The sequence below is a fragment of the Saccopteryx bilineata genome, chromosome 8, assembly GCF_036850765.1.
Source record: "Saccopteryx bilineata isolate mSacBil1 chromosome 8, mSacBil1_pri_phased_curated, whole genome shotgun sequence".
NCBI lineage: Eukaryota > Metazoa > Chordata > Mammalia > Chiroptera > Emballonuridae > Saccopteryx > Saccopteryx bilineata.
In genome coordinates this window covers 26,396,188-26,413,469 of record NC_089497.1, presented here as the reverse complement: position 1 = coordinate 26,413,469, position 17,282 = coordinate 26,396,188, and the positions used below count along the sequence as shown (strand labels likewise).

The following is a 17,282-nucleotide window of genomic DNA, read 5'->3' as shown; positions in this document are numbered from 1 at the left end:
TGCTGTTAACATTTCTGTTTTAGAGATGAGTAAACAGAGGCCCAGAGAGGTTACTCACTTGTCCAAGTCACAAGGCCACACAGTCGGTAAGTGGCCAAGTGAAGATGAACTGAGGAAATATATGTTGAAGTTCTCATTGTAGTAGAAACAGTAACCACCACCAATTGAAAATTTACTCTTTCCCAGACTGTATGGTGTCTTACATACATGGTGCATAAGAGATGAAAAGTTTTAGTTTTTAAATTTTGATGCATGGAATATACTACTTAAATATGTAGCAGGAGGTTTTAGTAAATATTTATATTATCCTTTCTTTATAACATATTTTAATTAATTCATGACTCAGCAAGAGAAAAAGTGTATCTGAAGCTAACACTTCTCTCTTAATTTTATTTTGGCAGTCATCTGATCCAACTTTCAGTAACAATTTGGATTGGGTATGTGCTACATTACTTGCCATTATGTTCATCTCTAAGATATAGCTGATACAAATATAAAAACCTCTCCCAAGCATCATTAGATGATTATATATATGTTTGATAAAAATGAGTTTTTGAATAAATAGTATGAAAGGGCATACATATATGTGCATTTCAAGCACCATAGCTGATCCTGATAAATTATTCTAAAATAGTATGGCACATTTAAGGAAGAAATGAATACAAACTATAAAATTATTTGATAGCTGAGAATGGCTACAGAAAAGCCCCCCCCCCCAACAAATAGTTCATGTCCCCAAACACCTATAAGTTTCATTTTGCACTTTGTGTGAGGAGTACAGCTCTGTAATAACTTGACGGTTTTGCTGACTTCAGCTTCTGGCATCGAATCTGGACATCCAATCCAGTCACAGTGTAAATGTATCATCACTGCTGATATTGAGAGCAGTGGAAAGAAGGGGCATGGAATCAAGAAAAATAAATGAAAATGGGATCAAGAGAGAAAGGCGAGATACACATGGAACTTGTCCAAATTACACAGAGCAAAAAATGAAGTGAAGAAATAATGCTTTGAACTGTTTATTCTTATGAAAATGAATAAGAAAACTAAAAGAACACATTTTAAATAGCCAAAGTCCACTCAGTTTCTAAGTAAGAAAAATGGCTAAGTCTCTACAGATAGATATATTTTAAAGCCTGACCAGGCGGTGGCACAGTGGATGGAGCATTGGACTGGGACGCAGAGGACCCAGGTTCAAAACCCTGAGGTCGCCGGCTTGAGCATAGGCTCACCAGCTTGAGCCCATGGTCTCTGGCTTGAAGCCCAAGGTCGGTGGCTTGAGCCCAAGGTCGCTGGATTGAGCAAGAGGTCATTTGCTCTGCTCAGCCATTATTCAGGCATTAGTGAAACAAATTACAAGTGTTGGTCATTTCCCACTTTTGTTCACTTGCTGCTAACTTTACTGGAGTCATTAAAAGAAATATGCTCACAAAAAAAGTGGCGACTATTTGTGAGGCCAGTCTTGGTGTCAGGGTCTTCAAGGCAATGCTAATTATGACGTATTGAACCCCAAGCACACTTGTCAGCAAAAACACTATGGTGAGCCTGGCAGAAGTCTGCTCCCATGCTCAGAATTGCATAATGTGTAATATATTTTCCAACAAAAACTGCTAGCAAACTGTTTTTGTAAACATAATCCTATGGTAAACTTACTAGACTACAGTATAGTGTAAATATAACTTACATATGCACTTGGAAACCAAAAAGTTTGTCTGGTTTGCTTTATTGTGGTGGTCTGGAACCAAACCCACAATATCTCCAAGGTATGCATGCATACAAAACAAATGAATTTTGAACTACAGAAATGATCCCTGAGCCCTGGCCGGTTAGCTCAGTGGTAGAGCGTTGGCCCAGCGTGTGGAAGACGTTGGTTCGATTCACAGCCAGGGCACACAGGAGAAGCGCCCATCTGCTTTTCCACCCTTCTCCCTTCTCCTTTCTCTCTATCTCTCTCCCTCCCACAGCCAAGGCTCCATTGGAGGAAAAGTTGGCCCGGGTGCTGAGGATGGTTCCATGGCCTCCATCTCAGGTGCTAGAATAGCTCCAGTTGCAAAGGAGCAATGCCCCAGATGGGCAGAGCATCACCCCCTAGTGGGCTTTCTGGGTGGATCCCAGTCAGGTGAATGCAGGAGTCTGTCTGACTGCCTCCCTGCTTCTCACTTCAGAAAAATACAACAACAACAAAAAAGTACTGTAAAATTTTTGTTCTAGAAAAACTCTCTGCTAGACTTACTCTTTTTCATTTTGTTTTTAAAATAGTCAGCCAAATGGACTTGAGAGAGACAAAGTTGTTTAAATTCTGATATTAATTTGAGTTATTGTTGATCAATATACATAGAGCAATTTAAGGGGTTCAGCATTTTAGATAAAACATAAAAATACTAAATTGTTAAGTGCGATAAAGCAAAATAAATGGCTATGTAGAGTCTCATTTAATCTGTTTGTTACAACATTTGAAATATATATTTATATTAACATAGCCAGTGAATTTGTAAGAGAAATCAATTATATTATTATGTGTCTATGCTCCCCCCTTAGTAACTGTAGTGTAATATATCACAGTATCAAAGAAATGGACCCTAGAGAAAATGCTGCTTGCTGTTCTTCATAGAAAAATCCATGAATATCATTATGCAAAAGTTAATTTCTGATATATGATTTAAATCTAGAACTCAGAATAGCTCACTTAAATACCATCAGAGGAAAAACACCTCACCCGCAGAAAGGAGTCTAGGGATCCGTTCTCCATGTATTCCACCACAATCATTACTGGTCGGCCTGCAGAGAGAGCAAGGGAACACAGCGCATTAGAGCTATTACAGAAATGTGTGCTGCCCTTCGGGAGTGCCAGCTGTGGCAGCTCGATCATTTGTATTTTTTTTTTTTACTAGGAATTTCACTTCCCAACATGCTTCTATTAAAGTACTCATATTATACATAGGCATCTCTCCATTTCTTTAGAGCATTATTTACAATATGCTATACATGAATTACAATATAAATTACAAAGGAATTAAGTACTTCCTTTTTTAAAGCCTGTGCAATTGCTTGTTTTTGTTTTGTTTTGTTTTTGTTTTTTAGATTATTATGTTCTTTTTGTCCTGCGCTTTTCCTTAAAAGATAATCAACAAGCCAAAGCCAGGGTTTCAACTGTTACTGTAGCTGCTTCATGCAGTTGTGGTCCAGCTTCTCCTGTAGTGGTGCAGTAACTATGGCTGAATTACACGAGACTGAGCATTTCTGAAATATTCCTAAGGCAGAGAAGAAAATAGAGATTCATAATTTCTTCCCTCCCTGATTGGTGGTGGCACAATGGATAGAGCGTTGACCTGGGGCTCTGAGGACCCAGGTTCAACATCTTGAGGTCAATGGCTTAAGTGAGGGCTCATCCGTCTTGAACGTGGGGCCACCAGCTTTAGCGTGGGGTCACAGGCTTGAGCATGGGGTCATCAAAATGATCCCACAGTTGCTGGCTTGAGCCCAAAGGTCACTGGCTTGAGTCCAAGGGCTGGCTTGAGCAAGGGGTCACAGGCTCAGCCTGAGCCTCCCAGTCAAGGCACATATGAGTAGCAACGTATGAGTTGATGCTTCTCATCTCTCTCCCTTCCTATCTCTCTTGCTTAAAAAAAAAATTAAGTAGAAAAATATCAGTAGATTGATGAATGCTACAAAGCTGGCAGAATCTGTAATAATTCTTAATCATCCTTTTATTGGACCCAGATTAGATCAACAAAACAATGATGGCAGTACATGAAAAATAAGTAACTAATTTCATAGTCTAGTGCAAAAGCTAAAATCAGAACATCATTTCTTTCTTATCATATCTATTTGCAATAGTTACAGTCCCTAATGCTTCTGTTAGGTAGAACATTAGAAATAAATAACTTTGATTTGTTTCAAAGAAAATAATCTATTTGTTCTGCCCAACTTCCCAAGCTTAAGAGATAAACTCATTTCAGATGAATAAAAATATTATTCACCTGAAATAAATATGTATGACATTTACTTTGTTACTTCTATATTTCTTGCTTTTCATTGGAATATTTTAGCAATTTAATCTGCACTATGCACAGAATTTTCCCTCATGAGTACAAAGTACATGTGCCAATCATGGAAATATTAGGTCTCATGTTATAATTCATGTCCCTTTTACGAACTTAAAGCCTTTTGGGTTAGAAAAGGTGATGGTAACAAATTAGTAGAATGTCTGCAAATGCTAGATTTTTAGAGCTGAATCTATATTTTAAAGAAAGATGTGCTAAAGGGTAAATCTAGTAATAAAGTTCCCAATTTATCATGCATAGAATTAGAACCAAAAGAAGACATCCATTTTGTTGGATTTCTATAATGTTCCTTAAAGTTATTAATTCCACCTAAATACAGATAAAGAACTTTATCATTAAATATTGAGGTCAAGTGAACAACTGTCAGCACTATCGTAGGCAGTGACCCAGAAGGTCAGGTTTTAAATCTGAAAGTTTGTTATGAAATCATTTATTTGGCCATTGGTTTTAACAAGCTTAGAGACAGCAGCTTGCTGCAAACACATGGTTAGCAAGGTAGAGAAAAATAAAAGTTCATCTTCATATATAAATATAAAAATTCTGACTGAGACCAATATTCCAGTTAGAACTATAATAGTTTATGGATGTTAAGGGGAAATGTTGAGTTACTTCAATGACTGCTGACCTCTTCTGCCCATAGTCACAACTTTACAACCTACTTTGCCTATTGTTGTTACAGAAACATATATAGTTTATAAAAAGCATATTTGAAAAAGTATCTTCTCCCTAAGAATGTTAGTCTTATTAGAATAAGGAGAGTTTATGAGCACTTCACTTATATTTACTATACCATTATTATCCCTATTACACAGATAAGGAAATTGAGGTATAGAATATTAAATTACTTGCCTCAAGTCAAACAGCTAGGAAGTGGAAGTGTTAGGCAGTCTGTCTCAGAACTTCAACTCTTACCCTTTATGCCACGGGGCTCTCAGGACTATTTATAGACCACCACTCAACCAAACAGCGCTGCGATTGGCCCACCATGAAAGCTGGACCGCCCACTAGTGGGCGGTAGGGACCAAGTTGACCAGCACTGCAAAAGTGGCGGTTTTTATAAAAAGTTTAACGACCCCTGCAAGGCTTTGTTAGTCAGTCCTGGTCTTTCCTAACCAGCCCTGTGATCCATCAGTTGTCTTTATCACCTAGACTTGTTCAATCTTTGCCTTTCCTTTTGGTATTACATATACTGCCAGGTTTAGCTCCCAATTTGCTTCTCTCCCTAATAATCTCATCTCACAGCACTCCAGAATGTAAAAGAAAAAAACAAAACAAACACTACTATAATATTGAACTTCTTATTTTATCAAACCCGTTAGTCCTGAAGTTATTCAGTTGTGCTGATTCTAGAGAAAATTATTACTGCCCATATTCTAACTTGGTTTGTTTTTCTGGACTTATTACAATGACTGTTTACTAATTATAACTTGCTAATGCTTGTACAGCCATTATTTTGAACATTCTGTAATATATCAAAGATATATACATATCAATATTTTAAATTTTTATTAAACTTATTGGGGTGACCTTGTACCATATAATTTCACTTATATTTATAATCTAATTAAAAAACTAACAAACAAAATAGAAAGAGACTCATAGGTACAGAAAACGGGGGCTGAGTGAAAAAGGTGAAGGGATTAAGCAAAGGAAAAAAACCATATTATTTAGACAACAATATGGTGATGATTAGAGGACATGGGAGGGAAGTAGAAGAGGGTACAGGGGGAGAAATGGTGACGGAAGGAGACTTGACTTCAGGTGGTGGACACAATATAATATACAGATGATGTATTACAGAATTGTATACCTTAAACCTGTATAATTTTATTAATCAAATATATATTTTTTAAATGCTTATTATATATCATTCTGGTTCCTGGAGAAACATCCTCACTCACTACAAGGTCCATACTCTCATGGACTTCAGAGTGAGAGGAGAGATAAAAATAAGCTAACAGTCAATTACTACAAAGGGCTAATGGTCCACCCTCCATTAAAGACCGTTTTACTTACTGCATTGTTTGCTGCAGGATTAAAGTCTGAACTGCTTAGCAATTAAATTAATTCATAATCTGGCCCTGGCCGTTTGGCTCAGTGGTAGAGCGTCGGCTTGGCATGCAGAAGTCCCAGGTTCGATTCCCGGCCAGGGCACACAGGAGAAGCGCCCATCTGCTTCTCCATCCCTCCCCCTCTCCTTCCTCTCTGTCTCGCTCTTCCCCTCCCGCAGCCGAGGCTCCATTGGAGCAAAGATGGCCCAGGCGCACTGGGGATGGCTCCTTGGCCTCTGTCCCAGGCGCTAGAGTGGCTCTGGTTGCGACAGAGTGACGCCCCGGATGGGCAGAGCGTCGCCCTCTGGTGGGCGTGCCGGGTGGATCCTGGTCCGGTGCATGTGGGAGTCTGTCTGACTGTCTCCCCGTTTCTAGCTTCATAAAAATACAAATAGGCATATGAAAAAATGCTCAACATCACTAATCATTAGAGAAATGCAAATTAAAACCACGAGATATCACCTTACACCAGTCAGAATGGCGCTTATCAACAAAACAACACAGAATAAGTGCTGGCGAGGATGTGGAGAAAAGGGAACCCTCCTGCACTGCTGGTGGGAATGCAGACTGGTGCAGCCACTGTGGAAAACAGTATGGAGATTCCTCAAAAAACTGAAAATTGAACTGCCTTTTGACCCAGCTATCCCACTTTTAGGAATATACCCCAAGACACCATAGAACGGCTCGAAAAGGAGAAATGCACCCGCATGTTTGTGGCAGCATTGTTCATAATAGTGAAGATCTGGAAACAGCCCAAGTGTCCGTCAGAGGACGAGTGGATTAAAAAACTTTGGTACATATATACTATGGAATACTACTCAGCCATAAGAAATGATGACATCGGATCATTTACAATAACATGGATGGACCTTGACAACATTATACGGAGTGAAATAAGTAAATCAGAAAAAAAACTGAGATGAATTCATACATAGAAGGGACATAAAAATGAGACTCAGAGACATGAACAAGAATGTGATGGCAACAGGGGCGGGGGGTTGGGGGAGGGGGGATGGGGTGAAGAAGGAGAGAGGGGTTAGGGGAGGGGAGGGGCACAAAGAAAACCAGATAGTAGGTGACAGAAGACAATTTAACTTTGCGGGAGGGGTATACAGCACAATCAAATGTCAAAATAATCTAGAGATATTTTCTCTCAACATATGTACCCTGATTTATCAATGTCACTGCATTGAATTTAATAAAAAAAAATACAAAAAAAAATTCCTTCATAATCTCTCCTTTACCTTTATTTCTAGTGTCATCTTTTACCTCCTCTTCTTCCCCTCACTTTTGTTTTTCAAATTCTTTAGGTAACTCATAATCCCCTAAGTATGATTCTACTTGTAACTTCCTCTTTTCTTTGGAAGACTGCCTTCTCAGTATCTCCACTTGTAGAATTGTATACTTCGTTTCCTTTCTCCTCCCTTTATATCATAATCAAACAATTCTATAACACTTCTGGTATGGTGTTGTTGTCAACTAGGTAGGTGTCTGCCTCCCACTCGAAAGTGCCGTTGAGGTCAGGACTTGTGTTTAATTTTTCTCTTTAAATTCACTGTTGAGCGCAGAGCTAGTCACAAGACTAGTTACTCGACTGACTGGAATGGCACAGTGGATACAGTGAATTCCGAGGTCCCAGGTTTGAAACCTGGTGGTCTCTGGCTTGAGCACAGGTTTGCCAGCTTGAGCGTGGGGTCACTGGCTTGAGCGCAGAATCATTGACATGATCCCAAGATCTCTGGCTTGAGCCTAAAGGTCGCTGGCTTGAAGCCTAAGGTTGCTGGCTTGAGCATGGGGTCACTGGCTTGAGCGCAGAATCATTGACATGATCCCAAGATCTCTGGCTTGAGCCCAAAGGTCGCTGTCTTGAAGCCTAGGGTTGCTGGCTTGAGCAAGGGGTCACTGGCTTGGCTTGAGGCCTGCCTCCCCCCTACCCTCCGTCAAGGCCTATATGAGAGGCAATCAGTGAACAACCAAAGTGCTGCAACTATAAAGTTGATGCTTCTCATCTCTCTCTCTCTCTTCTTGTCTCTTGCTTTCTCTCTTTCTCTTTCTCTCATTTAAAAAAAAGGAGTAGGTATTCAATTTTATGTTTTGGATAAAATGTCAGAAGAAACACAAATATAATGGTGTTCTCTAGAAATAATTTTAGGCCAAGAAAGAGGTTCTTAAATAATCAAATGACAAATTAATAAATCCTAAATTATTTGCATTGTAAAACATATGATTTTAAAGAAAAAACAGTATTCAAACTTCAGCTCGGATACCTAGGAGCTGCATGATCTTGGGCAAGTTTAGCTCTCTCAGCTTTTGCATCCATAAAATGAAGATAATATTATAGACTACATATGATTTCTCTAAGGCTTAGCAGAGAAAGCATATAATTAGTACAGTATCTAGCAATAGTTGGCACACAAAAATAGTACTGTACATTTATTTTCTTTGCCTTGTGTGCACAATTATCTGCTTCATGCTTCTTATATTTGTTTATAGCAAAAATCATTTTATAAAAATGGATCATTTTCATATTTTACTGTAGTATGGTATGGACATGAACATTCTTTTATATCCTATAGGAAAGTAAAAATGACTGCAAGTTATTTATATGATACTGTAAATTCCTGGTGTTAGCACTGAAATTCTCATGTCCCAGACAAATTGGAACGGTCATTTCCTTTATTCCTTGTGTACTGCACACTCAGCACAGTGTAGTTCGACGTTGTGGGATTAGAGTCAGATAGCAGGACACTGAAGACTTTTTCTACTCTGGGCAAGTGAGCTTACATAACTCAGTGTTATCTCACTGCCTTAGTATGCTCATCTGTATACTATATATTCATCAGTTGTATATCTGCAGATTACAAATTATTACATAATTTAACCTCCTTCATTGCCTGAAGTATAAACTTTAATCAGATGTGTTTAAAATACAGAGAATATATCTGGTCCTAAGTATTAAATCTCCCCATAACAACTAAAAGAATGAATGGGTAAATGGAAATATTATATTTTACATTACTGACTAGATGTTTAATCCTAAACTAAAAAGTATCTTTCAGAGGTAAGGTTCACTATTGAAAATGACTAATGTCAATATAGTTAGGAGTTTTCTTTACGATCTTAAAAGTCCTTTTAAATCCTATATTCCTGAAATCAATAGGCTTGAAGTTGCTTTAATGAACAAAATAGTTACTTCTAGAATAAAATAATTAAAATGCATATATTATTTCTATAAATAACATACAATGATATGCAGTATTTTAGTAATAGCTTCTATAAAAAGTAGATTCATATTTCTATCTAACAAGGTATGCTATATCTTTTATACTCTATCTACAGATTTGTACCAGTAACAACTGGTCTTATGGTAAATCTGGACTTGATTTTAACTTTAGAGCTCTTTGAAACTCCTAAAACCATATAACTATGTTGATTTGGTTCTCTTTCCTTATTTTGCTTTTTTAAATATCGAGATTAAATTGGAGAAATGTTGAAGAATAAATCATTTTTTTAGTGATAAACCAGCTGAGCAGAAATTAGGAGTAATCTGCATTATGAAAGCACTAGCACTTCTTAATCTAGATTTGTTCTAGAGTGCATAAAAGGTTTGAGGCTAAAGAAACAAAACACAATTTTCCTGCCAGTTCCAGAGAGCAGTGTCATATCATCTGTAGCCATTTACTTTAGTAATACTCAACATTCTTTCTTTCTACTGAAAATTGCCACCTGGGCAAAAAAGATTTCTTCTCAATTAGAAGTGTCTCATTGACAAGAGAATTCATTGCCAAAGATGCCTGATATTAGAATGTGTCTTTATAAGACACTAACCATATTGTAAAACTTTAATAACAAATTTAAATAAATGGCTTTTTTGATTTTCTATCACTTCCATACTTATAAAAGTAATATAACAATGATCAAATTAAAAACACATATTTTGAAATTATTTGATTTTTGACTTTTTGCATTATAATTATTATGAAAGATATAATTGATTATGCAATAATCAATACTTTAATTACCAGTAGGTGGCAATGAACAAAACACATCTGAGAATTTTCTCATGACTTGAAAAACTATATAAGTTGAAACTTAATTAAATTGTATATCAGATAAATAATTTTATGGTGCCTTTGTCCTTGACTTTTCCTGTGAAAACCTTTTGTGTAAATAATTTAAAAATAGATACTATATCTAAATCAGCACAGATGTTAATAATTACTGACTTTAAAAACTAAGTTCTTCGATTTGCTAATTACTGTTCTAAAGGTTTTACATGTGCTAATTTATTAGTCCTCATCTCAACCCTGGTGGTGAATATAATTAATAGTTCAGTTTAACAGATAAGATTACCAGTGTACAGGCCCTGGCCAGTTGGCTCAGCTATAAAGTGTCGGCCTGGTATGTGGAAGTCCTGGGTTCAATTCCTGGTCAGGGCACACAGGAGAAGCAATTATCTGCTTCTCCACCCCTACCCCTCTGCCTTCTCTCTCTCTTCTCCTTCTGCAGCCAGGGCTCAAATAGTTTCAGCAAGTTAGCCTGGGTGCTGAGGATGGCTCCATGGCCTTGCCTCAGGCACTAAAATAGCTTGATTGCTGAGCAACAGGGCAGTGGCCCCAGATGGGCAAAGTATCTTCCCATAGAGGGCTTGCTGAGTGGATCCTGGTCCGGGCACATGCAAGAGTCTGTCTCTGCTTCCCTGTCTTTTACTTACTTAAAAAAAAAAAAAGATTACAGATGCACTGAGAGTTCAAGCAACCTGGGTCTCCATTAGTAATCTGGAGAACACAAAGTATTACCCTAAATCTTAATGCCTTGTCTTAGAAACACACCCTGGAGGGGCCTTATGAAATGGGCGCTGTGTTGCTCCCAAGTATGTTTGTCTCTGAGAAGCTCTAGGATTTTTTTTTTTGTATTTTTTTTTTTTTTGTATTTTTCTGAAGCTGGAAATGGGGACAGACAGCCAGACAAAATCCCGCATGCGCTCGACCAGGATCCACCCGGCACGCCCTCCAGGGGCGATGCTCTGCCCACCAGGGGGCGATACTCTGCCCCTCCTGGGCGTCGCTCTGCCACGACCAGAGCCACTCTAGCGCCTGGGGCAGAGGCCAAGGAGCCATCCCCAGCACCCGGGCCATCTTTGCTCCAATGGAGCCTTGGCTGCGGGAGGGGAAGAGAGAGACAGAGAGGGAAGGAGGGGGGGGGTGGAGAAGCAAATGGGCGCTTCTCCTATGTGCCCTGGCCGGGAATCGAACCCGGGTCCCCCGCACGCCAGGCCGACGCTCTACCGCTGAGCCAACCGGCCAGGGCCAGCTCTAGGATTTTAAAGCCCCATAAAGTCCTATGGTATCTACACGAACAGCAAATACGTGCTCTGGACATTTGGTGGAGAAAACCTTTAGATTTTGCTTTCCCCACCTCCCAATTTCAGTTTATGACAATGATTTTAAGGTTCCTTTACAAATCAATTTATTTTGAATTATCCTAAAATATATATATATATATATGGATTCAAAGGACAGAACTTTTACCAGTTGAAATTTCACTTGTAAAAGGTATAGATGAGAACATTTAGGAGTAGCCTGTGATGTTTCTGCAAAACCTCTGGGGAAAACACTGGGGAAACTATTAACATATCCTAAATGTCTCCAAAAAGAGTTCTAAAGCATATGGGAGAAAGTATAAATATCATATTTTCCAGAACTGTTTCAAATCCTCTGCTTTACTTTTGGCTTCAAAAGTGTCTTCGGTCTTTTGTATCATTCACTAATCCAAAGGAAAAAAAAAAGCTCTAGACAGGATATACTGAATGTATATTAACTTCATATGTTATTTATGGTGAGATTTTAATTATAATGGAGAAAATATTTGTTAAATGCATCATACATATGATATAAATGAAACTATTAACTACTTTCCTTTTTTTTCCCTTCCATGAAAAATGTTACTTTTTTTTCATCTTTTCTGCAACTCTTGTGAGAGGTTTAATTTTCATTTTTTAAATTCAAGTTTGCTAAATACACTGCCTGTAAGAGTTCTGTGAACAGAACTATGAAAAGCCAACATTGTGCCGGCGGGCAACTTCCACTCTGCTTTGTCTTGTAAGGTGAAAGAAGGAACGCTGAGATGAGACATGCTTGTGACAGCGCTGCCCTATCCCCACCTTACTCATGTTCTTAAGTAGCCCCCGTCGCTCACTAGGGTGTGCATGCTGCCCTGTGGGCATCCACGTGGTTCTCTGAAGAGGAAGGGGCATTTGAGCAGCTGTTCCTTGTCACGTTTGCAGTTAAGGCAGAGACACACGACACAACATACCGGCACAAAGATGAAATGCCGATTCACATGGAGACTCAGCTAATTGAGCAAGCTGTGCCAAGCCTTCCAGAATATTTCTTTGTGAGAAACAAATTCTTGGAAGCATCTCTTCAAAGTGTCGATAGTTTCTTTGCATAGGACCAAAATACGTAGATGGCACAATTTGTAATAGTAAAAGCAAGAGGGTCTCCGGGGGGGAAATACGTTCTCAGCTGAGAATTTAAGCAGTCATATACTATATATATGATCCAGATTTTTTAGGACTTGAACTTATTCGGATGATAATAAGATAAAAGAAGCACTTGTGCTAGTAAGAAGGCAGAGCTGGGATCAAAGGCTAAAACGATTTAAAGAATCTGAAAATAGAGAAGTAAAAAGAACTAGAAAAAATTGGGAGATTACTCAAAGGCTCTTTTAAGATTTTTCATGTCTCTCTGGCAGTAAAAAAAAAAAAAAAGAAAAGAAATTCTCTTTGTAAATGTTCAGGACCTTGATATCAAATGCATCCTGCAGCCCTGTATTATTATTTTTTTTTTAACACACCGTCGGTCTTACATAAAGATGATGATGCTCACTATGTCAGTTAGCTATAACTGTATATATAGAACAATGACTTTTTAAGAACATGCGATTCTTCATTTATGGATTTCAGGGTTCCAGAACCCCCCTAAAAGTGTATGCAAACATTTAGAAAGAGTCATGTTCTAGTAAGATAAAAGAAGCATTTATGCTAATGAGAAGACATAGCTAAGGTCAAAGGCTAACATTGTTAAAGAGACTGGTAGTAGAGAAGTGAAAAGAACTTATAAAAATTAGGAGATTACTCAAAGGCCCTTTTAATATTTTTCATGTATTTTTTCATATCCATTTTCTTGGAGGAAGAGGGTCTATGTTATTTTTGGCAAGAGAGAAAGTATAATCCATAAGGAATCTGAGTTCAAGACCTATTCCCCAGTATCAGGACCATCTGTCCACAGGAGTTCTTAAACTTGTAAAACTCTACAATGATTAAAGTTTTTATAAACTGAATGTTATCTGAATGTTCAAGTTATACCTTAAATCTTATAAAGTTATACCTTCAATCTTATAAATGTTCCCATCTTGACTTTTCTTTTTTTTTTTGTTTTTTGTTTTGTATTTTTCCGAAGCTGGAAACGGGGAGAGACAGTCAGACAGACTCCCACATGCGCCCGACCCGGATCCACCCGGCACGCCCACCAGGGGCGACGCTCTGCCCACCAGGGGGCGATGCTCTGCCCCTCCGGGGTGTCACTCTGCCGCGACCAGAGCCACTCTGGCGCCTGGGGCAGAGGCCAAGGAGCCATCCCCAGCGCCCGGGCCATCCTTGCTCCAATGGAGCCTTGGCTGCGGGAGGGGAAGAGAGAGACAGAGAGGAAGGAGGAGTTGGGGGTGGAGAAGCAAATGGGCACTTCTCCTATGTGCCCTGGCCGGGAATTGAACCCGGGTCCCCCGCACACCAGGCCGACGCTCTACTGCTGAGCCAACCGGCCAGGGCCCCATCTTGACTTTTCTTATACCAAGTGGTACTTTCAAGCTGTCTTAAGTTTTAAACCGTTTTGTAACCTTCTGTGTATTTCTCCTCACCTAAGTCAAAGAACCAAAGGACGATCTGCATGCATTTTGAAACTCACTGACTTAAAACACTAGAGAAAGCAGACGGGGTGCCCCCTCGACACTGTCTGGCTAGCCCCTCTGTGCTGGCGCGAGAGGCTTTTCCTACATCCGGAACATGTTCTGAAACGACTGTCGAACCTATCATTAACAGTGTTGCCAGTATCTGAAAGGGGATGCTTGTTGGGTGTACAACTAAGTACACTCACTCATGTCACCTTCCTTGTGCTTCTGCTGGCTGGGTGTGTTCTCATTGTCATTTTATCAGTGACTCTCTCTCCTCACTCCTCTCCTGAGTCCTGAAATAGAATAATCTTGGTCTTCCGCCCAGTCCTGCCCCAGAGTCCCTGAGCTAGTTTTCTAATCATTGCCGCTCTGCAGGGTTTCCTGCTGAAGCTTGCAGCTGCACAAACTTTTGAAAAGGAGAGTTCTCTAAGGGAAACCGCACCGAAAGGTATTGAGGGGCCTGTCGGGGCTTGAAGTCACACAAATGACAAGGAATAAAGAAACCTGGAGTGAGGAATCCGGATGAGTTTTTCTTTTTACCACAGTTTACATTTTTGAATCATTTATTCAGGATCTACTTTGCAAATTGAATCCAATTTTCCTATTCCTTTGATAGTTAGCTTATGGTTTAAGTAGGTACGTGCAAACACTCATCCACATACACCCCGTTCAGGGTAACTGGCAACATTCTCAACTGCCGAAATGTGTAAAATATACAACTTTCAATTAAAGAAGATTTCCTCCCCCCCCCCGAATATCTTTTACTAAAAAGTAAACCACTGTCTCTTTTATGTATATTTATTATACAATATTTTGTTAAATACAAAATAGGCAAATTGTCATGACTGCTACAAAAATATAAAAGGGATAACCATCCTCAGAAGAACAAGTCAACAGAACATGTCTTGTCAAAAGCGATTAATTTTGAAATGTCAAATTGTGAACCTAAACTGAAGTTACTGACTTTTTTTAGAATGCCTGAGCATATGAAGAAATAAAATGGTTTACTTTTATTTTTCTGTACTGCAGTTTGATTTCCCTTGGCGTATTGAGTTCATGCCAATTTTCCTTAATTCTTTGTATATCCCTCCCACACCTGCCACCTAGTTTTGCTTATTTGCAGTACTGTCTTCTGCAGTCCTCTACCTGCATCAAAACCTGATAATATATTCACTAGGCCCTAGATTCTCTGCAGCTCCAATCTTATTTGCCATTCCTGGCTTATTTCTAACATCTAAACTACATGCCTTCTGAATAAAAAAAAAAGCACCACATCTGACTTGAAAATAATATAATACATGCAATAATTGCTCTGATTCTATATCAGATAGGGTTTTGCATGAACTATAAAAATATTCATAATTATTGTTAAAAGACTTGGAAGACATTTTATTATTGGCTCAGTATTGTAAGCCCTTTGCTATACAAGTGGTCTACATGGATCTGTTGCTGGTTTATAGAAAACTGGATTGTGAATTCATTTCCGAACATCGCTAGTCAGGGGACAGTAATGAGGATATTAAATAAAGGTTTGGCTATTTGAGTTTAAGGCACATCCAAATCTCTTTCCAATGGGGAAAGAAATAAATAATATTAAATTTCATTATTAAGTATATATTTAGTGTTTGCAGATCTCATTTTTGAATCCCTATGTGTTCAAATTTCTCCTGCTCTTTGATTCCGTGTAGGCAGAGGGGTCCTGCGGTATTGCCAAAGCCATAATGTGAAGACAACTAGTCACTCCATCTTTGCCATTTACTGTGACCCTAACACGTGTCAGACACAGAAAGAATCTTAGGTAAAAATATCAAAATATCAAAAGAGGTGTTACAGCACTCTATTTAAAGAACAGGCAGACAAGCTGAGATGGTGCTTTGGAAGAACAGCCCCTCAAAATGAGCGAGCTTCCGAGACTAATCGCAAAGGAAGTATTAAGGAGATTTTAAATATTGATTTTATTTTCTCAGAATTCATCCATTTCTAAATCCCACATGCTGCCTGTTTTCATTGTTTCCTCTTTCACAGGCTTAACTTAAAATTGACAAAGCTTGTTGGTTTAAGGCTATGTTTCAGTTTGGCCTGGAATCCAATCTACATATATGAGTTACTTTATTAGTGGAAAATATTCTTTTCCAGTGTCCCACAAGTGACTGAAAACTGACAGAAAAATGCAAACTAGAATTTTGTTGATCCAAATCATACTCAACCTAGGATACCATTTTCTAAGTAATCATCAGCTAATAAATATTCTTTTATATTTTATAAATAGGTTTTGTTTTTAAGATACATAGTAATTTTTAGATTTTAAGTAAATTTCAGATACCATGTGATGGCAGATAATTATTGTAAAGTGACATAGAACACCAAACCAGTAAAATTTCCATATATTGCTCCGTTGTTATTATTGCAAAATTTTATTTGTCATTGACTTTCTCTGCTTTCATTTGTGTATGTTAAGCATGTAAAACCCTCAATTGTATAAAATATTTTGGTAGACGTAGAGTCTGTCATAAAGTGAGTCTTCAGTCTAAGACCTTATGTATAATAAATAGTCAATGGTGCCCTGGCCGGTTGGCTCAGCGGTAGAGCGTCGGCCTAGTGTGCGGAGGACCCGGGTTCGATTCCCGGCCAGGGCACACAGGAGAAGCGCCCATTTGCTTCTTCACCCCTCCGCCGCGCTTTCCTCTCTGTCTCTCTCTTCCCCTCCCGCAGCCAAGGCTCCACTGGAGCAAAGATGGCCCGGGCGCTGGGGATGGCTCTGTGGCCTCTGCCTCAGGCGCTAGAGTGTCTCTGGTCGCGACATGGCGATGCCCAGGATGGGCAGAGCATCGCCCCCTGGTGGGCAGAGCTTCGCCCCTGGTGGGCGTGCCAGGTGGATCCCGGTTGGGCGCATGCGGGAGTCTGTCTGACTGTCTCTCCCTGTTTCCAGCTTCAGAAAAATGAAAAAAAAAATTAAAAAAAAAAAAGTCAATGGCATATTAAAATGTTCTATCTATCCCACTTTTAAGTACTGTTTGACTACAGAATTAAATAAAAAAATAACTATAAATAGCAAAGACAGCAAGCTTATTATCATTTTAGAGTATATGCCTGATAACATATTTAGAATAAACATTCATTCATTCTTTCATTATTATTATTATTATTATTATTATTATTATTATTAAGAGGTGGGGAGGCAGAGAGACAGCCTCCTGCATGTGCTCTGATTGGG

At 38.9% G+C, this 17,282-nt stretch overlaps 2 protein-coding genes across 3 annotated transcripts in view; both read right to left on the bottom strand.

Moving 5' to 3' along the window:
- Positions 1 to 17,282, bottom strand: part of EPHA6 (EPH receptor A6) — a 903,626-nt gene that overhangs the window by 168,899 nt on the left and 717,445 nt on the right. For both annotated transcript variants that reach the window (XM_066240843.1, XM_066240844.1), the window contains one exon: positions 2,717 to 2,778. In XM_066240843.1, coding sequence (XP_066096940.1) covers positions 2,717 to 2,778 — 62 coding nt within the window. The remainder of the gene's footprint in view (positions 1 to 2,716; positions 2,779 to 17,282) is intronic.
- Positions 1 to 17,282, bottom strand: part of LOC136311648 (endogenous retrovirus group K member 113 Env polyprotein-like) — a 284,697-nt gene that overhangs the window by 263,999 nt on the left and 3,416 nt on the right. The gene's annotated exons all lie outside the window — the stretch shown is intronic.